The sequence below is a fragment of the Ornithodoros turicata genome, chromosome 2 (assembly GCF_037126465.1).
Source record: "Ornithodoros turicata isolate Travis chromosome 2, ASM3712646v1, whole genome shotgun sequence".
In the NCBI taxonomy this organism is placed as follows: Eukaryota; Metazoa; Arthropoda; class Arachnida; order Ixodida; family Argasidae; genus Ornithodoros; species Ornithodoros turicata.
The window spans coordinates 94,538,511-94,561,997 of record NC_088202.1 but is presented as its reverse complement, the minus strand read 5'-3'; the positions used below and the strand labels follow the sequence as shown (position 1 = coordinate 94,561,997).

Here is a 23,487-nt window from a genome sequence, read left to right as displayed (position 1 = left end):
CATGGCGATGAAGAAGTAACTGGGATCGAGGACTATGAAACACAGTAGGACGAACGTTGCGACACGTGAGCAGATCTGATCCTGCTGACACCGAGAGAGTTGGTACTTATCAAGAACTCAAGTAATACTCTGAAAATGAGATACTGAGCCGATGAACCACGGGATAAAATGTGCTGATCACAACATTTCTGCATCATATCATGCAGCGTTAAGAAAATTTAGGAAGATGAGTACACAATCTTCTGTGGCCCATCTCATAGAGTCAACAATACAAAAGAATGTCATTCATGTACGATACAGCAACGATAGAGTCGTACATGCATGACACCATGAGTCTTCGTAAGTTAGCTGCTAGTTATTCTGTTCCACATTTGAACTTACAAAGAACATGAAGCGTAAAGTCTGCGAAGATTTCTGATCCGGAGATGAGGTCGTTATCGGCTCTGCAGCGTAGCACGCGACCATGGTGTTCTGCTGACGCAACGAGTGGCAGCCTACTCAGAGTGACGTTTCCATCCAATGATTCATTTTGTTTGGCACCCTTCAGCACTTCTTCACTTAAGAACCACGTTATCCGTGATCGAGGTCTGGAACCAACGGCACGGCAGACAATCCAGCCAGTCTTGCCAGCTTCAAGAGTTGGAGATTGAGCTTCAATGCTGACTTCTAGGGGACGAACTGAAAGTGGGTGATACAAACGCATTAAAACTTTTTGTGCTTGTCAGGGAACAACATGCTCCACGAGGTATCAACGACATTGATATAAAACGCCATATACCGGGTGTCCCACCGAAATCCCCCGGCTGGATAATTCGTTAACAGGTGGCGCCATCGAAGAAATTTCTTTTTGGTAGAGATCCTTGGGAGATGGGCCATGAACTGAGTAGTGTGCCGCTCATTTGCATACACTGACTAACTAAATAAAGATGCTAACTTTTAACATTTACTTCGCACGCATACGGAACCTCTGTTTTACGCGTCAGGGCCTTCAGGGAAAAATATTCCAAGAAAAAAAAAACGCGTCGACACGTAGTGATTTTTCCGAGTCATTAATTGGTTTCGGTTTGCATATTTCGTGCGCGGAGCAGTACACCAATGCGCTCTGTGGATCAGCTATCAGGCTGTCAATTTCCTGTTCATCCGCGTGATTGACACACAGGGGTGACGGAAGATAAGGAACAGCCGCAAGACCGCAGGAGACGCTTGGGTGTTCCTTCTCCTTCTCCACACTCTTGAAAATCGCATAATTGGTTCAAAAAAAGCGAACGCCTCCCATTTTCCTCAAATCAAGGGAGAGAACTTTATCATTCGGGATGATGGTTGGCTAGGAGCGTGCTATGTGGTGTAGCTAATTTTTAAGAGTGTACCCCACTAGTTCACAGCGCTCATGGCGCATTCGTCATCATCAGTGGCGTGCTAGGGGGGCTCGAGCCCCCCCCCCCTACCTGCCACAGGGGGGGGGGGCAGCGTGACGATCGCAGAAGTTCTTCCAGTTTCCGGTGTCTATCTGAATACTCTTGAAAGTGAATTTTCCGACCTACTTCATAACTCGTCAGGTAGCCTCACTGCTCATGACATCCCATATGTAACAACAACCACAACATAGATGAATGGATGATGATGATGATGTGGGTTTCCCTGCGTTGAGTGCAGGACCCTACCCCACTCCAAAAAGGTTCACATGAAAGGATGAAGAGTGAAGAACAACAAAAGAAACCCCTACAGTTCTTGAAGGAGGCCGCGGTGGCCCTCAGAAAGGAAAGAAAAGCGCGAAGTGCACGGCACTGATGTGCAGGGTTACTCCATGGACCGAGAACTTTGCAGATGTTGAATGGCCTCTGATCCAGCAGTTCAAGTTGACATGTAAAGACCCGTCGCGCGCATACGTACTGGCTACAGTCTTCTATAATGTGTCGGATTGTTGCCGGGAAACCACAGTTGTACTTGCCAGTACTTCAATAAAAACAACTTGAGATCCGCTAGCTTCGTACGCAGACCACGCGCATTCCACTAGAGGATAGTAGCCCGCTTATACAGATGGTCCATGACTCGCGGTCAGAAACCTTTCTGCAGCGAGCAAGGCCTGGACCTCCAGGAGTCCAACGGCGTTCGGGTACGCCGCTAAGATGGCCTTGAGGACTGCTAGAATCAGGTGGACCACAACAGCTGCAGGGATACCACCTCTCACTTGTCGCTCAGACTGCCTCGGGCGTGGAGGGAGTGGTGTGCTTGTTTGTGCGCCAATTTGTGGAACCGCAGCGGCCCTCTTGACAACATCCGTATAGGTCTGGCGTAAGGGTGGCGAGGACGTCAGGGAGTGCTGGGCATCCAGGCTAACCGTTGGCTCTCTCGTGGACATTCTTGTGCGCTTTGGAGCTCGCTGAATCCGATTTAGAGGCGGCGCACACGGGGGGGGGGGGGGCGGCACCACGTTGGAGGCGTGCCGATTACGAGGGTCGCCGGTTCTGCTGACCACCGGGCCCACGATGCCGGGGAGTACCTCCATATGGAACAGTTGTATCGCCGACCGCATGCGGACCTCCACAGTTGGAGCATCTTGGTTGGCGCGACGCAGTGCACTCCTTGATGGAGTGCGGTCCCGAGCAAATCTTGCACCGTGTGGGCCAACGACAGTTGCGCAAGAGATGCCCGAAACACTTGCAGTTCTAACATTGCGTTGGACCCTCCACATACTCGTGAACATCGTGTGTGCAGAATCCCAAGTCCACCTTCTCAGGGATCTTCAGGGTGGGCTTGAACGTGAGGATGAGACTACGAAGAGGGATGAAGCTGTCCGTACCGCCGCTATGACGCCTTCTTGCACCAGGTACGAGACAAGATCACTGTTGTCATGATGACGGGATTGAAGCGGAAACAGCATACCCGTCACGAGTTCAGGCGCCAAGAGGTTGGAAACAGCTCCTTCAGATTTGACGAAGACGCACAAGCTGCCATCCTTGCTAATGCGATGGTAAGAAATTGACTCCTGCGCCGCAGCGCATATGTCCCGAGCCACAACATTAGGGTTGACCTTCCAGAAGGAACGGGTGACCTCGAGGGGTTTGAAGAGCACGGGAATTCCTTTCGGCCGGTTCTTTCGATATGTCACCAATGTGAAGCGGTCCGCTGTGTCGTCATCTTTATCGTCATATTGGAGTCGTACGTCACCGTAGCTTGCGACCAGTCACACTGCAGCGACTGAGGGGGAGGAGATCCACTTGTCTCCGACATGTGAGAATCCACAGGAGCTTCATCAGTTGCTCGGCGGTCCACAGGTGACCTACTCCTGTCCCGCCAGGACGAGGGGGGCTGGGGGATGGAAGGCTCGCCGGCCTTGCCATAACACCCGAGGTCCCATCCTCGCCTTCCATAGGCAGGCAGGAAGGCCCCCAGACGTACAACTTGGTCCAAGGCGGTAGCTGAGTTTCGAAAGATATAGCTTCACGAACGAAGCCTAGTCTGGGCGGGAGCTGTAGAAACCAGTGTCCGTGCCGAGCGAGACATGCGCGAAGACATGTAAACGCATTACTAAACGTACAAATATTCTGTATTCATCTCTCATCTCGCTGTGTGCACAAGGATGAGTGTGTGGGCGTACATAGGATGAGCGGCGCGGGGATGGAGGGGATAGGGGTTGGTTTTTTGTATTGAGCCCCCCCCCCCCCCACTACCTCGCAGGTCTGGCTACGCCACTGGGCATCATCCATGATAAGAGCACGCTATCTCATCTACGGAACGACAGAACCGCCAGCGCTGTTTACCAGTCACTTTGAGAAGGAATACCAAAGCGGCTATTTCTAATCATCCGTCACCCCCGTGTGTCAATCACGCGGATGAACAGGAAATTGACAGCCTGATAGCTGATCCAAAGAGCGCATTGGTGCACTGCTCCGCGCAAGAAATATGTAAACCGAAACTAATAATTACTCGGAAAAATCACTAAGTGCGAAAAAATGACCGATGCTTAAAATAGAGGTTCCGTAAGCGTGCGAAGTAAAAGCTAAAAGTTAGCATGTTTAGTTAATTAGTGATCGTATGCGAATGAGCCGCACACTACTCAGTTTATGGCCGATGTCCCAAGGATCTCTACCAAAAAGAAATTTCTTCGATGGCGCCACCTGTTCACGAATTATCCAGCCGGGGGATTACGGTGGGACACCCGGTATGTTGTGGTAATCTGGCAGGGTGTTAGTTGTTGAAACGGCAGCTACATATACTGTACAAAATAGCATACGTGATACACAACAGTGCACATTGCGGCAACACTGACGACAGCCCTTGCATTTCACACTCAGTAAAACAGTACTTATAAGTCCAGGTAGGCTTTCGCTTTTCCGTGTTTATATTTTCCGAGGTATTACAAGATAGGACGAAGAGAAGTGACAAGGAGAAGTTATCCTGTCATTTCATTATGTTATAAGCCCATTGAATCGTGTACCACAGTAATTTACTTTAGCATTCAGTTTTGCCACGTTTCGGGAGATCTCAAAAATTATAAACACTGAAAACCGGAAACCGTCATAACCCCATCCGTGCAACCAAGAACGGATCCGACAGAAGTTTCACCTGAAAGGAAATTACAAACCTATAAATGTACGAGTTTCTATCACGACCGTGGATAGCGGGCCACCAATACGAAAGGAGATTGGCAATAATGATAGAAGTATAGCATCCGACTTTTTATCCTATGCCGAAGGGAGCACTGCAGAATAGTGCACCGATTATCTTGTCGAAGTAAAACATTTTTTTTATTATTCAGCCTTGCCCTGGATTCCGCTGCAATCAACTTGTCAGGGTTCCACAGAACAGCTAAATTTTCACACCTCGGCTTTAAAAGGCAGAGTGCAGAAAGTAAGACTCACAATTCATGTCTAGTGTGATGGACGTTGTCGATGGCGCCGTTAGGTTGGAATTGGACGCTTGACATACGAGGACTGCCATTAGGTCTTGACGGCGAAGAATAAAAGGGCCGAGAGAGCTCCGCATGACGCCCGGGCGAAGTTCCGACTGGTTGCCCTCCAGTTGCACGCTTTCACGCCACCAACTGACGCTCGGTGTCGGGACACCTAAACAGAAAAGAAATAAAGAAGAAGAAAATCCTGGTGTTGCTAACTGATCATAGACTAATATTGGCATTGCTGCCTCACTATCGAGATCCTCAAGATCGCGGGTTCGGTCCCGGCCGAGGACGGTAGCAATGTGGGGGAGGTAAACAATTGCTTCCAGCACCGTGTGTCGGATATTTCTGGCGCACGTCAAAAGAACCCCGGGTGGTCCAAATTATCTGCAGTGGCGCAGTCCTACACTGCGGCACGTGCAACATGTCGCGACACTGGGCAGACATACCTTACGTGTAACATCACGGTACCATTACCGTTATTATTAACGAGACTTATCGCATTACAGGCTCGTTTATGACGTGACGCTATTTTACATCTTTTGCACGCTGTATTCACACATGCGTTTCTGAACGCTTAAACTGATTTCTGTTTCAATCACTAGCATATGACGTCTGGAATACGCCGTAGGAGCAAGGATATGTTAACACCGAGATGGCGCTTCAGGCACACACCCTTAGCTACATCGCCGAAACAAAGGAGAAGAAAGCGAGCAGTATGAAGACCAAGAAAGAAAGGACGAAGGAAAAGTCAGACCTCTTAGCACACGGAGTGCTCCCACCCTGGATTTCACGTGGCCTTGTGCACTGAGGCCATCTGTGAGTGACCATGCCACTTGAGTAGTTGTAACGTGGGAACACAACGACATCCATCGTGCCATTCCGTCGGACGGTTGGAAGGTCTGTGTTGGCAGAATACTTAGCTGAGTTCATCCTCACCCGTGACCTGACACGTATCAGTGATGTAGGCGGACTGCCTTCTGCACCTTATATGCGCCAAGTGAATGCTGCTATCGCCGTGCAACCACGTAGGTTGTACAAATGATCCTGCTCAAAAAAACACATGAGCATTTTGCGTGTTGTAGACGTGGTAGTGCACGGAGTTCGAGGTAACTCTTGACAAGTGACTCGTTACTGTAACTAAGTTCCTTTTTTGGTAACTTGTAAGTTAACTCGGTACTTTTGCGCCGTGGTAACTTTCAGTGGAACTCGTTTCTTTTTCATGTAACTTTGCGAAAGTAACTTAAGTTAAGTTCCAAGTTACTTTTAAGTCGCTTTTCACTCACGTCCACATATTTTCTTGCTTTCTCTCCGGTTCCTTCATGGCATTTTTTGCCATAAAACGTGATATTCAATCAACGACAGTAGTTATAATATCATCGACATTATTATATTCGGGTGTAGTTCCGTATCGGGACCACTCGTTTTTAAAAATTACTGAAACGGTTAGGAAAGTAAATATTGCATAGAAGTGGAAGAAGATCATATACTGAATCTAAAAATGTAAGAATTATAAAATTCTGTGGACTAGAAGTTTTTTTATATGCATTTAAACAACCCCATCTGATCCACTTTTAGCGCAGGAGAAACACGGGAATGCTAAGCCTAACGGATTCGAAACTTGCCGTCTTGCGAAAGGTAGGGTCGTCGAAATGGGCTAAATCACCTCACTTTAGTGAGGTTGGGTTAAGTTAGGTTCTACAGATTGGGGGGGTTTGGGGGGGCGGCGCCCCCCCCAGGCACCCACTAGGCGGTGCGGGCGTCGAGACTGTGCCTCGGGTTAGGTCAGTAAGGTCCTCAGCCAAGATGGCGGATCGCCATCAAGAAACTGGCGATAAAATTTAATTTTTATACGTTTTACGCAATATACGAGGGACATTCCTGTTGAATTTCGTTACTAATTACTTCCTCTTTCATGTAAAAGCGTTAGATTTTTGTTTTTATTCGTTTTTCTTTAAAAAAAGCCAGTGGTCCCGATACGGAACTACATCCTTATATTCAGGAAGTAAGATCCTCTGCCATTGAAATGAAGCTCAACCATTGTGCGCCCACAGGGAATAAGATGCAAACCGTTCGAATAGACGTCTACCAGAGAAACGTCATCATGACGTTGGTAGACAGTCTGAAACCGAAACAAATCGGAAGGAGAGGGCTGGGTTCCACGAACGGGCACTTTTTCGCTGTCTCCCATTCAAAGAAAAGTAGGACCGAAGGTCGCGTCCCTTTCAGGGACTATCGTAATCCCCCAAGACCGTGGCTTTCGGGCGCGACCTTGTTCACCTCTAGCTTCGAGCGTAGCTCAACTCTACCAAATTTGTTTGCCGTCGAACACTATGACGTCATTTGTTTACAAACAGGTAGATGTATATTGTTGAACATAAACGAAAACGATCTAAACGTGTTGCACTCCTCCGCAGGCAACTCAAGGTCTAACTCAACTGCTCACGCGCGCTGCACCTGCGTAATGCTATTTTGTGTCCGAAGTAACTTGGAAGTAACTCGTTCTTTTTTTAAGTAACTCAGTAACTGCGAGTTACATTTCAGACTGAAGAACTTCGTTATTAGCTTAGTTACATTTTTCACACGGTAACTTAACTCGTAACGAGTTCTTTTTGACGGGTAACTTCTCAATCTATGGTAGACCACACTCTTAACGTTAAACATAGATTACAATTGCACTGGGTTTTACTACTCGAATTTGAGAAAGGAACGTGAAAAATTAGGACACTAAATACTGGGGATGTTGAAGTTGCACTTACTTTCATCACATTACTAAAACTCTGCTGTCTATGCTAGTTTATTCTTGTCCAGTATAAAAATTTATGAAAAGTGTTTGTCTTGACCGCGTGCAATTTACTCAACTATTCCAGATTTATGAAAACAAAAAGGAAACGATTTTGACTAGAACAGAACAGTGAAGGCAGTTCCCCATCTGATACACACCTGAATACACTCCTAGAGGGTGTATGCGTGTGTGTTCTTTAGCGTTTACAGATTTTTTTTTATAAAAACAGCTATGAGAGTAGCATGAGTACCAGGGCCAGGAGGACACCCCCTCAAAGAAAGTGTGCACCTACTACAACTTGACTAATTACCTAAAATTCGGTCGGTAATTTATTTTTTAATTAGTGGATTTCGGGCAAAAGCGAGATAGCAGATTGAGAGGCTATCGTAATTGCAAGCCATTTCACGTTTAACACGCGCGTGCGTTAAAATATTGATCCCCAGATTCCGATATGCAAATAGCCAAAACCGAAACCGCGGTGACCGGAACGCGGGGACTACAGCGCTCATTTCACGTCGTAGGGCTACGTGATTTGGAGCGATGCAGATGATTGGATAGGTGCCGCTCAGCTGGCCAGATAAACCGCTTTCCGGCCGAGATAATTATCCGTCGGTGAGGGTGATGCGCTCCTCAGGCGCGCTTTTTCGGTTTCGGCTAATTTGCATATAAAAATTCGGGGATGTATAGTTCAACGCACGAGCGTGTTTCATAGGAAGGGAGTTGCCTCAGGACAGAAGCCGCCGATATAGGTGTGACGTGAACACGTCACACATAACCCTTTAAATACCATGCCAATGATGAGGACGGTGCCCAGAAGAAGAACAGTCTCTGTTCGAAATATCGGCGGCTTCTGTCCTGAGGCAACTCCCTTCCTACATCTCTACCGGTTCGCTGGATTTCTACAGATCTACGAGCGTGTTTCATGATTTTTTAAACGTGGAATGGCGTTCAACGAGGATAGTCTCTCAATCTGCTATCTCGCTTTTGCACGAAACTCCATTACTATTATTATTATTATTATTTATTCATTATTATTAATACATACACACATACTGCGAGGCTTCCTGGCCCAAGCAGGAGTGGAACATGGAACATTAAACAGTTAATTGATGAATTTCAGGTAATTCGCCATGTTTTGGTTACATACTCCCTTCGAGAGGATGTCGGCCTGGCCGTAGAAACTCAACTGCAAAAACAACATCTATGCTGCTCTCATAACTTTTTAATGAAAATTCTGTAAAGGCTAAAAAAAAAAAACACCCTGTATATCCGCGCGCCCATGTGACGTTAGCATGTACCACGCTTCCCATAACGCACAGCTTTCTATCAGACAGCGACTTCTTGGACGTCACGGAACTCTTTTGACGAGAGTGCAAATTTGGACACAATGAATAATTCGGGCGTAATGACACGCCTGGGTATAACGAAAATTTTGGCCGTAATGAACCGTTAGCCATAATGCAATGCACTCCATGCATGCGTGGCAGCATTTTCTCGATACCATTCTTAGGGGTGACCACTTATGCGGAAGCAACTTTTCAGGTTCGCTTCACATAGGGCGGCATACCTCGGGGAAATCAACTTTCTTCAACGCCTTACTTTCCTCATCCTGCAGGTGGGAAAAGTCGTTGTCGGCATAGGAATAAAGAAGCGAATATGGCCATGGAACTTCATACTCATGCAACGATGTTCTGCCGGACGAGAAAGAGAAAATATTATTTTAACACGCATTTGACCTTACAGCGCACTGTCACTAAATCGTGAAAGGTAGGTTATAAACTTTCACGTAGTAGGTATTTATTTTGCAGTCTGTGCGAGCTTGGAGGGACTCTGACCAGAAGTTCGACAAATATTTCGTTTACAACTATAACGAAGGTATAATATGCCTCCAAGCCACACGCGAAATATTTTGGCTGTGCACGGCGGCAAAGTTTGCCATACGGGGAGCTGAAAACCGGCTTGGCTTTTCCTCCTCAACTCGCGCAATAGGCGCCGAAATCTAGCCTCCTTGTAGTGGATATCCGCCAATTTCCGTGTGCATGACGAAAGCACGAGGTTCATGTTTCATTGGGCGCCAGAAGTTCTGTTAGTGAGTATGTGAGAGCGGCGGCATCCGGAAAGCGATCTTCAATATGTACGTCGAAGCAAGAAATGCGGAGACTTCGAGCTCGGAACTTTTTTCTGGCCTTTCTGCGATCGAGAAGGAAATTCTGTGTGCTGAACAGTTCCTGAGCCTTGCTTTCGAAACGTCGCCGATGCCGCGAATGCGAGCCGAAGTCAAAGCTCTGCGAATATCGGTCACAGATGAAGCAAACAGCATCAGTCGCCTATGTCTTCGACAGACAGGTAAGCGATGAGCTTTTTAACGCACACTGCGATCGAACATGTAAACGTTCTCTGAAATTTGGTGTCCTCATATTTAATGCGTACTTGCTGTTTAAGGTGCCGGTGCGGCTCGTGTGTCATAATGCCGAGGAGATCGAATGCTTGTGCTGCAAGGAGCTCGAAAGCACTGCCGATCGACTGCAGAATGAGTGCATTACAACCCACGGAGATTTCCAACTACTATGCCTCAATACGACTGTCCTGAAGGTGGCATATTTTGAACTCCGAGTGGAGCGCGAACCTATTGGCGACCATATTCACAAGTAAGTTACATGTGTCCTTGTGGAACGATGTTAAAATTTGGGCGCTCAAAATTGCTTTGGTCCTGCATTAAATTCGCTAAAAACTCCAGTACAGGGCGCAGCACATAAAAATGCGACAAACTACACAACTATGAACTGGAGAAAAGCAATATAGGCAACTGTGTAATTGCCAGTGTGCTGTGTCTTGAGTCACCTCTTTATGTATTGCGGTGTGCTTAGGTTTTTAGTGTAGGTTTTTAGCGATATTGAGTGTTCTTGCTTTCGATTCAGTGAAAAGTAAAAAAAAAATTTTGGTTTCTAAAAGAATACAGCATGTGTAGTAATATACAGGGTGTGTGCTCTCAGGTACATGTGGAAATGCCACGACACACACCCTGTACTGTGACCGGTTACCTATTTGCCTAAACTATATTTTATGTACGTCTGTGTAGACGATACAGATACACTGCGTATCGCCAGTTTGCAAGGTGAGTTTGGCACAAGCTTGAGAAAAACAATAGCATGGTCATCCCAGCCTGTGCGGTGAACAGGATCTGGCAAGCCTTCCCCACAGAAACTGCCACAGGCTTCAAGTACCATAGATTCTAACTGGAGGTACCTCTTCATTCAGCTCGTCTATCGCATTTAAAATAATTTAGCATCTGTATTTAGGATGATTTATAGCTCTCAGGATGATGCATGGTTCATGAGTTCAATATGTTGTGTTCAAACACAACAGTAGTCCTTTCTTAATGAGTCTTGCGGAACGATAGATGAGCACTCCTTCCGTGACATTGTGTACCGTTGCTACAATGAACAATTTTTTGAGCGAGACTGATAAACAAACGAAAAGCAGAGTCTGTCTTTCAAATATGCATGTTCCTTGTAACTGCTGTATTTGTTAAGTGACCCATGTTGATGTCCCCCCTCATGTAATGCCCGCAAGGGCTTTTGAAGTATATTCATAAATAAATAAATAATCAAAACCAGAAGAAGATGTAACATCTATTGTAATTCCTATCCTATCTTTGTGTGAATGATACATAAACAATCTCAGAAGGTATGTTGTCACACTTTGCCTCATTGTGCCTAAAGTCTAGTTCCACCTCTTACATCATCTCCACATCCTGAATCTCCAAAGCTGTACAAGGCTAAATTAATCAGGTACTACATAAAAAAAGGGGGAGGAGGAAATTAAAAGCTCAGACATCTAAAATTCCAGGAAACCCTGGTGCTTTCACGGGGCTGCTCATGGCTCAGTCCTGGATCAGATTCCCATAGAAAACAGCTTTTCTGAGCCTCAGTGACTGATTCCCTTGATTGCCCTGACTGTGAGGCAATACTCATCGGCTTGGTGGCAAGTGGACTTGCGTCTGATTGTGCGGTTTGGAATAAAGGGAGCAAGGAACATCACTCTACGGTATTGAAAAGGATATCAACATGACCTGTCAAGGCACAGCATTGCTTCATATCTACATCATTGCTACATCATATTGCTTTCAGTAAGTACAATATTGCTCATAGAAGTTGCGACCATTCGTGTTGGGAAAGCATGCTGAAGTTACCTCAGGAACTGCATACAGAACTGGGGGTCAGGTCCATAGAGAGCACCTTATGAGAGGGACAGCGACAGTGCCCAGTGAAAACACCCCATGAATTTTGTGCGGGTTTGGGGGTCACGCCTTTTAACAGTTTTGATGGAAAGCAGGGTGTGTGACACACTGCCCTCTGGTGTATGAATTTTTGTTATTTATAACCAGGTACCCTTGTTCTAGTAATCTGGAAAAGCCTTAGCTCTCTTGCAGGAAATTGCTAATGGATCTGAGTGTCCTTTTTGGAAACAGGTTGTAACTGCCTTTCTATCCACCCTTCTTAGTTGCCCTAGGAAAAGCAAATATGTAATGCTGCACACAATATCTAATGCTAGCACACGAATTGCTTTGAGTGTTCTCAGGCTTCTGAAATGGAGCTACCTCGTGCATACGCTGTGGCGTGTCGGCAAGAAAATAAATCATATTGCCTTTACTTTTGAAATTGACCCTTCAGTGCTTCATGTGACTGCAAGAATTCTACCCCCTAGACAATAAGAATGATTTCTGCAATGTAATGAGCTTTGTAAAACAACAACTTTATTCGAAAATATATTCCAAAAACCGGGTGACGACCTCATAATGTAACATCCTTTACTGCAAACACCGGCTCAACACAACGATTAAAAACGGATCGTAAACGTTTTACCGCCTATCCGGGTGGCAACATCAGTACAACAGAGGCCAAAGATGAGCACATCAGCCTATTTATCTAAGAGGGCGTCATACACATCCGATAGGGGGCCACGGTTTGTATAACAGGCTGATGCATTACGCCTGATAAACCGGGATTCTAAGAGCTTTCTAGGGCCTCATCGCTAGTCATGTGCAAAGGTTACCGCACCATCGAAATTAAATTCGAGTAGCATTAGTAGCCCTTGCAACGTCCCTCGTGTGCTCTTTTAGTCTTGTCCCACGTCTTTTGTCTATCTCGCCAATGAAGGTTGCATCACAGTCTATGCACTCAACTTCATATGCACAGTCTTAATGCTTGATGGGCACAGTGCACTCCAAATGGCGTATAAACACCTTGGATGAAAGGAATGCACACCACTGATTTGACTCCTTCGATGTTGTTTTTGACTGTTCTCTGTTGTAGCGATGATGCCACCCGGATGGGCGACGAAACGTTTACTCTCTTTGTTCGTAATCGTTGTGTTACGCCGGTGTTTTCAGTCAAGGACTTTACATTATGAACTTTGTTTGAATGATGATTAGTGGCGAGCTTCATACCCTGGGCCACTACTCTAACAATTGCTTGCGATAATGTTGTAAAATGGGGTAATGAGCCTTGTGAACAATTTACTTGGCAATGTATTTATTTATCTGCCATAGGTTGAAGAACTGTGTGGTGTTACATAACGAAGGGGCGTCAGTCGTGACGTTGCCCACATACGTGAGGCGGACAACGGCAAGCCCTTTCACCATCACCACCACCACCACCACCACCACGAAGGGGCGTGTAATTATACAAGACCGATCACCAAAAGGCCTTGCTGCACACTAGATTAAAATATGATGCGATTATAACATGACAAACGCTGACTGGTGGCAATAAGCTCTCCTCACGAATTGTTGCCACAGTTGCGGTTAGCTAAGAAACTGCATATCCAGTTAATGGTAGCAGGGTCAAGTTTTAATGAGGCTAGTTTGGCCAACAAGCGAGCATAAAGCACAGTGTCAAAAGCCCTTACAAAATAAAAAATGCTGCATCTACGTGGACCTAGAAATCAAGACAGTTTAGAATGCTGTAAACGAACTCCACTATGTTAGTTTTGCCTGAATACCCCTTTTCTAAAGCCACGCTGAAATTTAAAAAAAGAAATTCACAGACTGAACATGGTTAACAACTGGCTGGTATATGATGTGCCCCATTAGTTTACAGGGAACCCTAAAAAGTGGAGCTGGTTAGTAGATAGAAGGAGCATAGTTGACACCTCTTCTGAAGACAGGAATTAGCTTGTCACCTATGTCCTCGACTCAGACACAAACAAAGCACCTTTCACACAGATTAACGCATCTTCGCTCCAGCACTTTCACCTTCAAATGTTCATCGCTGTTGAGTGGTCTGTCATTCTTGTAACACAGATCTTAACTGAAATCCAGATGCATAAGGGATGCTCTGAAAGAAAAGTGTTTGGTTTTCGTCCTCTTAATGTTTCCGAAAACGAAAACAAACTTCACAGTGACTATTCTTCTTAAATGAGCAACTCCAGAACGAAAGCAAAAAATATATCTGGTCATATCATTGTATCCAACTGAAACCTAGCACTTCAATTGAATAATGGCAGTTGAAGATGATGATTATGATGATTCAATTTTAATGGCACATAAGCAAGTCAGGCTATAGTGTGCCAAAACCATGGTAAAATTGTGACTAGTTAAAAATCAGACGATTATACTAAAATAATAATATGATAAAAATAAACAGTTGAAGAAAAGGCAGAAACAATTGTTGGCATTGTGTGGCTGGTGTCGAGTTTGCCACACTAGGTGTTGAATAATAATGTACGCTAGACATGCTATAGCATCAAAAGTACAGTGATATACACACTCAATATGTGGCGGGGATATGTGAAACCAATATAACACATATTTACATTTCAAACTTTCTTGAAAAAGGCAGTCCAGGACTGTCGGATTTGTCAGACTCGATACAAAGCCAGTAAGCACAGTGTGGAATGGCTGTTTCATCTTTCGAAAGCAGAGGTGCAGCCACCATGACCCTTCGTCATCTCAATGCTTCAGAGCGGCATGGCCTACTAAGAAGCCATCAGGAGGGTCACATAAAGTATATGAAGCGGAGGGTTCTGTGGGATGCGTAAGAAAACATACGTGTTACACAACAGCTACGAGAATGATCGGATGCACTTGCATGGTTTTTGAGTGCGTAGACTAGCGTAGGTTGCGTAGAAATAAATGTGCTAACCTTGTTGAAACTACTTTTCCGTCAGAACGAGAGCACGAGAGCACACTTTATTTCTTTAGATGAAGGTTCAAAGAATTCAACTTCAGCATTTGCAGTACATCATCAGGTCCCGATGCTCCTTTTAGATGCAGCAGACAGAATTTCGCTGAAGCGAGTGACTGCCGTTGGGATTCGTTGTTTCGCAGCAGATCAGGAACAGTACGCCGCAATGATAGGTGAAAAGGGCATAATATGGCGAACAACTCTAACACCAGCACAATGACCCGAAAAAGGCAGGATGAGCCCACACAATTTCGCAAGCTCGTCATATGGCAACCATTACAGCTGACAGGATACGGAACCATATGGAACGCCGTGCACAGATTGAAAAGGGAATCGTAGAACCTACTGCAGGTGTTAAGCGCAGGGTACATTTTTCTTTTTGAGACTCTGTGACAAAAAAATATTAACATATAAATGCCATTTAATGAAGAGAATTGAGATGGTATTGCGTGACCACATGACGCGTTTGAGCCAATTGTGGGTGTTGCCACTGGCCTTCATGTCGACGTCATTTTGATGGTGGGCCGGGGTGGATATTCTATATAAACGTATGTTTTCTAGGTTTCACGCTAGGCGTGCTGCACTCGGATGAAGTCGAATGTTTAAAATCCGAGTTTAGAGAAACCGTGGGGTTGTAATGCATGAATTTTCGCATGGAAAGTCCTTGTTGAGTGCTTTATCGACTGCAAGTACGAAAGAGCACAACTTCTGGTCAGAGTCCCTTTAACATAGTGGCGTAGACAATCTCTTGTACTTGCTTACTGCGCTAGGCTAAAATAAAGTAATAAAACCTGTTCATCCCGAAAGCTCCTGACACATTAGCTTTGCGAGGAACGCAGGGAAAACAGGTAAAGAAGCAATGCGGTGGCATTTAACATGGCTCGAAACCCTGTTTCATTCGTCAAGCTGTCCATCAGGAACTAACTTCTGCAAAATATTTTCGCTCTGCTGTGTATTACAACTGTGCGATCAAATTTACGTAAGCAGTCGGAGAAAGCATACGCGGACGGCGGCCACAAGCCTCGCGTGACGTAGAAGAGTCCCCACGACTTTTTTCCTTGTTGCTTTCTTCTCAGCTCATGCACCGCGTTTTCCTGCTTTACCATTGTATTTGTTGCAGAACACGCCGCAGTGAGAAACGCAAACAAAAAATCTTGGAGAGACCACGTTAGTGCTCCTTCAAGGTAAAAAAGGCAACAAGGTAATACCGTGCTACCTCCTGGGGATAAGGAACAGTATGGCATGTCCTTTGTCACGCTCATGTTATTCTTGCTCAGGGGTTATAAGCCTAGACTTGTTGCCATATCAGGGTTGTGAGCCTCAGAGGTGCAGCACATGCTTTTTTGACTAATATAGCATTCTTAGAACGACATTCTTCGAGCGCCTGTGTAGGGAAGGTAGTAATGCTGGCCAATAAACCATTTGTGTTGGTGCCTAATTTATAGCGACATTATACATATTAATGAGAGGAACATTATGTACACGGTTATAGAATGTGGTAAAAGGGACTGAAGGAAAAACAACGTCTGCAGAACATTAGCGAAAGTTTCTCTTAAAGCAATCGTGGGGACACTACCTAAAATTGCCGGGTCATTTTTTTCGCATTTTATGGTTATTGCTTACACTCAGAGAAAAATCTATACCTTTAGAGGTATAGATCTCCTGCTCAATAACTTAGCCCTTCTTAGGTATTATTTTATACCATGCTTACAGGTATAAAAAAATAGTCCTCAACAAAGGGCTATATGTCATACCTTTAGGGGTACAGCTCTATACCCCTGTTCGAGTCTGCACGAGTACCATCATGGTATTAAATCATAGGCATAGACATTTTTAGAGGAGGGAACTAGAAATATCACCTTTGGAGGGAAGACAAGTTTTTGACATACACACACGTACTACAAAGTACAAACACACGCAAACGGTTGTTAAGTAGAAAGCAAAGCTCTTGCACATTACTCCCCATGTAAAAAAAAAAAATACATGCAAAGACGGAGTTAAAAACTAAAGAAAAATTTCAAGGAGCAAGATCGCTCTGCGCAGTCATCAAGTCACGATATATCACGATGACAGACATTGACAGAGCAACAAATACTGATGTACCGATGGCGACTTGACAACGTGTGGAGCAGTTTTCTTCTGGCACGCAACTCTAAGGGTGAGGACATCTAGATTCAACATTCCGGCAATGTAGATATCATACAGCCATAAACTAACCAAGTGGATTCAGATAGTACTGTACTAATGTCTGTGTTTCTTAATCAAACATCCATTTAACTGAGCTGGTACCGTCACCAAAAACAAAATACTAATGATGTGATACAGCACGTTGCGGAAGTAAAGGTATAAAAAAGCCGTAAAGGTATAAAGAAACAGAAGGTATAGCAGCTTCATCTATACCGTGAAATGCATAGCCTCGTGATCTATTCCTGGTACAGGATATAAACGCGTGTTGGTGAGGTATAAATATGGTACGTTAGCATTCCTTTATACCTCTTTCATACCCTTGAGAAGCGTTGGAGGTATAAATAGGAGATTTGTTTCTCTTCTATACCATCCAAAGGTATATATCTGAAGCAGAAGGTATAAAAGGGGTATAAGAACACATTATTATACCTTATTTATACCTTTTTTTCTAACAGTGTACAAACTTGATCCTGCAAAATGGGCGTACCGAGAGGGGGGGGGGGGCAAGGGGGCAGTGCCCCCCCCTCCTGGACCTCCAAGGTCGCTTGTGAAAATAGTGCGCTCTTTAGTCAAAGTCGTAATGATTTTTCTCAGATGTCATAATAGGAACATCTGAACACCCGCACAGTCCGCAACGTCCGCCTACAAAAAAAGGGGTGGGAGGTTTGCCCCCTCCTGGAAGCATTTTACCCCCCCCCCCCCCTGGAAGAAATCCTTGGAACGCCCATGTCCTGCACACACTTGGATAATGCCTTGATGTGGTTCAATTTAGTATTACTACGAGGCTACTTCGACGTGAGTGACATAATGCCACGTAACTTCACCTACACTGGGGTGGAGGGGAGGAGGGAACGTTGAGACCACTCTGATGTGCACATCAAACACACCAGCGTCAGTCTTGTGTGTACCAAAAAACACCAGAATAACTTTTGTGTTTTTGTGTTTGCTTGTTTGAATAATGGTGCTTAACGGAGCAACATCAACCGCATTATCTTCCTGTCGGATTCTCGGAAGCAGTGCAATGGATCGGGTGCGGAGTTACCAACGGCATCATCATCTCATTATCGTTACAGTTCGCCCTCGGGAGACTTTACCCTTAAAGGTCAGTCGGGCCCTAGTTCTACCTGGAGAACAGTAGCCGCTTCCTTGTAACAGATCCTTGACCGTGTCCAGAAGGAAACCTGTCTGGCGCGCTCAAGATTTGCCACTGTCATTGTTCTCGGGCAATAACGCATGGAATTTTGCGCTCAACCTGCCTGAGCCCAAAACTGAAAACTTTATGAAACAGATTTGAACGTCTCCTATGAGTCCTATCACATAAGACGTATCTTTTGGACACCGTAATTGTGTCTGTACTACAGAAGCGCACAATTCCAATAAATGAGGGGAAAATTGGGTCCACTTTGTCTTCTCTCCTGTACTGTCTGTTCCACAGGTTCAGAGGAAATGTTCCCCCCGACTACGAAACTTCCGAATTTCCCTCAGTTATCAATTGTGTTCCGTGATCGTGGGTGCTTATAATATATCGGGAGTTCGCGGAGCCTCGGAGATCCTGGTAGATCGGTACGCCCCTATTAACGACATACCGGAAATTAACCACTGCGAAACTCTCTTCGAAGCTTTAATAGAGCTCCGTACGACAGAGAGCGCTGTGAAAGGAATTTCGAAACCAGCATAAAGGAAGAGGGCAGGTATCAGTAACTTTGTCATAGCTAACTCCAGAGAGTGAGCGGGAAATGCATGCATAATGTAAAACCCCGAGACTAGGGAACACGAAAGGACAGATACAACACGAAGTCTCAATGGGAAATGCATGATCACTTCCGCGACCACTTCCCACATACAATGTGCTGTGCAAAGGAAATTCTGGGCAGGAGTAAGAACAGGTAGGAAGGGAAGGCTGCGTGTGCTATGCCCGCCACACATGTCTCTGTACAAGCAAATTATAGTTCGCTTGGAAACACAACTGACGGTTTTCGGTGAAACAGCGTTTCTCCGAAGATGGCCCTCGACGTTCCTGTTATACATCTGCGCTGGGCGCTGAGCTGCATTTTATGTGTGTAAGTTTTTGTTGATTCCTCTTGAAGACTATGTTATACTTCAGTGTTTTGAGCTAGAAAGTCTGGTAGAAAGAGTTTGGTGTTGATGGCCTTTGAAATCATTACATAACTTCTGGTGCTGCATTGAACTATTACACGTAACTTAAGAAGAAGAAAACGACATTATACGCTTCTGACTTTGGTTAACAGGTACTATGGTAAACTATGGTAAACTATGGTAATGGGGTATGGTAAGCCGCCATACGGGTACCACTGCTGCTTTGGAATGAACATATAGCGATTGGTGTGGTTCTCGTGTGAGGACCCGCATCAGGCCCTGAACCACAGCATGGCAGCTTCCCAAGGGTGCGGGGGGGCGGGGGGTTGTGCAATCTCTCCTAGTCCTGGAGAAGACATGTGGCGGCATGTGTATTCAGCTTCCGCTTACCCCGGACCGGCCCCCACCCATTATTTTGTTTCCACCACAAAATCGACCACAACTTCCCTGTTCTCGCGAAAATCATAGCACATGAAGGTACGGATCCTCCAGCAGAGCAGAAACGTGCATTCTTCGAAACAAAAAACTGCTTTACTGGTCACGTGGCTGGCGGAGAGGTTGCTGGTCGTGTACAATAGACTCATGAAAGGAGATCTCGCACTCTATATCATCTGATCCGCTTTCATTGGACTATATCAACTCCGCTTCACCGCCTCTGTGGAGGATCGGCATCAAATGGTAGCAGCAGTAAAAGGGCAAAGCCGATTGTTCCAAACAACATCGGTGGTGTTCATCGTTGCGGCGAAATTGTTTCACACACAAAGGTCTTGCACAGTATGCTTTCCCGTCGTAAGCGTATCACTGGTGACACCCACTCTGAAACACCTGCCATGAAAGGAAACACACCTCAGCAAACTTCTGAGCACAACAGCGTAAATACAATAGCCGCACATCGCAACTGCCGTTTTATCCACATGGAGTGCACACCGCTATGTCCATGTTGTGTTATCTATATTGAGTTCAGTGGAAAATCATACACCTTTGTTAACCTGCGGCACCTACCGTTTGTCTAGTCGCGGCAGTAGACGATGAAGAAATTCAAACTCACGAATCCCCTAAACTAGCAACAACTGGTATATTGTTGCCGTTTGTGTACGGTTAATAACGTTTAGAAAAAAAATTATACGTCGTTATTAGAAATACAGTTTTTTTTATAACGACAATTTTTTTTTACAAAAAGGCTTTTATAGCAACGTGAATTTCGATTTCGCAGGTGGGTTATACGGCCACGAGACATCCTGTAGGACAGCGTATGCAACTACTGGACGACTAATTAGCTCAAATTAATTAACTTATTAATTAGATGTTTGCTGGAAAATGCGAGACAGCAGAATAGGAGCCAGTTATTATTCAAATCCTCCATCATTATTAAATAACTTGTGAAGCGTGATATAAATTGTCAAATTTCACTGTACGTATTCGTATACGCGCTTTTCGAGCTCAGAAACGACACGACCTTAACTGGGTCGGACAGCGGTCTCTCTGGCCAACAGATTAGCCCCTACTCCAATCAGCTCCATCGCTCCAAAGCATGTGGCTCTCTCACGTGGACTGCTCGTCGCTCTTCCTGCACTCGAGTAGTGCGTAGTTCTGGTTTCGGGTCATTTGCATCGCCAAATTTGGCAATTGATATCTCGAAGTACGTTCGCTTCTCAGGGTGTTTAATAGGACGACGGATTTGAATAATGACTGGCTCCAATTCTGCTATCTCGAATTTCCCATAAAATATTTAAGTAATAAGTTAGTTAATGAATTTTAGCTAATTAGTCGTCAAGCAGTTTCATACGCTGTCCTAGAGGATGTTCACCTGGCCGTATAACCCACCTATGAAAACGAAATTAACGTTGCTCTAATAGCCTTTTTATTAAAAAATCTGTCCAGATTTAAAAAAACAAACAAAAAAAAGTATAGGCTGTGTATCACACAAAACCTATCCTCTATGGCTAATGCACATATTAGGGGAAAAAGTAATTTGATGTGTTTTCATAGGCTTATCCGCAGGCGCATCCATATCCAGTGTACTTCCGAAGTGACTTCAGTGCCGTGTACTTCCGAAATCCATCTTGAATGACTGCAGAAATGATGAAGAAACAGTATTCATTTTCGCTCCTGAACAGCCATCATGTAACACGTGACTTTCTTTGCTCCTGAGCCCCGAAATGAGAAACAAAATCAGGGGATTTGGCCTGGATATTGGATGTCGGTGAATTCCCACTGGATTCATTTGCGTGCTCCCAAGTCAACACCAATAGGGCAAAGGCAGCGAACTGCCGTTCATTTTGATGTGCGACAACTCCGGTCTGTACAATAATCCGCAAACGGACTTGGCCGTTGACGGAGAAGTTCCTCTGCTCGAAGCCTATAGTATATACACTTCGTGTTCTCGAAAGGTTTCGTTCCTGCAACTAGGTATTTAGAATATTCCGATATTTCCATGTGGATCGCTACACTTCAGGGTCACGCGTTAAAATCGTAAACTTATTTTTTTGCTTCCAGCTACTGGTCGCACTTAAAAGGGGGCAGTGCAAGCCCCGACCATTACTTATTATTTTTGCCCGCGGAACACATAACATGCGCGATAACTTTTTTTTTCGCTACTGATAACGTGTGATCTTGTGCATGAACAAAAACTCTATAGCTTACCCGTAGTGCTAGGTGTAGTATAAATATTTTATGTACACACCCTCTGCAAATCCCTCAACTATTTCAGAGAGCCCTAGCGACCTGAGAGTCCCCTGAAAGTAGGGCCACGCTGTGTCCGCAGCCGATAAACTTTCGACGAGAAATGAAACCTCGCGGCTGCTCCACACGCGGGCTCAATACGTCGCTCGGATCTAATTATGTCACGCCATGAGATCGGGCCGGACCTCGAAGCTCGCGCCGCACCGCTTATGGCAACTTTTCACAGCGCTTTTGTAAATTTATTTGCGTAATTGCAAGACACCGTAAAGCGAAAATTTTGTGCATGGTGGTTCCTGATAGATTGATTGATCTATTACATGAAAGAGGGTTTCGAGCAATGCTAAATCCTTGCTCCTTTCCGATTTTGAACATTTTTAATACGATGGACTGTTCGCCATACTGTTACACAACGCTTTCGTTCACAACAAATGGAATACATGACAAAAAAACTTCACGCCTTTTCGCACCCATTTGCGAAGGAATGGCCGCGATAGCTGTATCGTCCATTTCGCAGTCCAGTTCGCGGTGTTGCGTGCGTGCGGGCGTCGCGTCGGTCACTCCGAAACCACAGCCTATCGCAAACGTCACAAACACGTCCAAACTGGTTATGCAGAAACTTCTCCGTAAACTCCGCTTTGGCCAGTGTAAACTCCGACGGATGCACACTCGTTTCAGGTGCAAACGTGTCGGACCATTTACGTCTTTTGGCCACGGCTTCGTGCTCGCCTACTTGTTCCTCCTCTCGCCTTCGTCTCTTGCCCTCGGTTTTGCCTTCCCTAACTTTCGGATCTTCTGGGCTTCGTCTCATCGCTGCTTTGCGTTCCCTCACGACGGTGTCATGTTGTATCCGTGCAGTCCATAAGCGTTGTGCTGCTTGTTCGCTCAATGCACTACGCCGTTCACGTGCTGCAGCGGCGCCACGAGCCCTGAACTCCCTATGTGCGGACGGCAAACGCAATCGCCGTGGCCGCCACATAGCGTGTGATACACTGACGACGCTCGCACCCCGCTTGGTAGCCGCTTCTCTTCTCATTTTTCTTTTTTTCATCATCTCTCCGATTTGCTGCAGCGCCAACCTATGGTGCGCCGAATAAAATGTTACGGACCACGAAGCCGTGACCTTGACTAAAGCTCCCTATCGCTGTACAATGTATTCATGACGGAAATAGCGATGTTTCACGCAGCTGTTTTAGGCTGAGTGAGCAATTTGGCACACGTTCAATCGTTACTTCAATCAATATCAGAACAGCAGCAACAAGTACATGAAGTGGCGATGAATGAGGAAATTTCCCAATTGAAGGGACACTAAAGTGCAAAAATTTCTCATCGCGGTATGAAATATACTGTTACTGTGTGGCACCAACACACAAGGAACGGGATTCAACAGTTGCGTCGTTCGTCGTTCGAAAGAAACCACAATGTATGTACGCTTTCTCCATCCCTCCCCTTCTCAAGAACGCGAGAATGCTCTGAATTGACATCTGCTGCATGAGGTTTCGAAACCCTTCTTTCCCCAACCCTGAAATTCTACGAATTTTACCATCTCATACGATGGTTTGCCCGTTACTCTGCCCAACTGCCACCATGCTTTTTGTTAAGGGGAATTCTCTGTTTAGGGATAGGTTCGCTGGCAGAAAGAACTATTTTAGTCG

At 45.4% G+C, this 23,487-nt stretch overlaps 1 protein-coding gene across 1 annotated transcript in view; it reads right to left on the bottom strand.

The window, feature by feature from the left end:
* LOC135385811 (hemicentin-2-like) overlaps positions 1–23,487 on the bottom strand; it is a 384,675-nt gene that overhangs the window by 20,436 nt on the left and 340,752 nt on the right. The window contains exons 4-5 of the mRNA XM_064615341.1: positions 4,863–5,066; positions 382–678 (exon numbers count right to left, since the gene is read on the bottom strand). Coding sequence (XP_064471411.1) covers positions 382–678; positions 4,863–5,066 — 501 coding nt within the window. The remainder of the gene's footprint in view (positions 1–381; positions 679–4,862; positions 5,067–23,487) is intronic.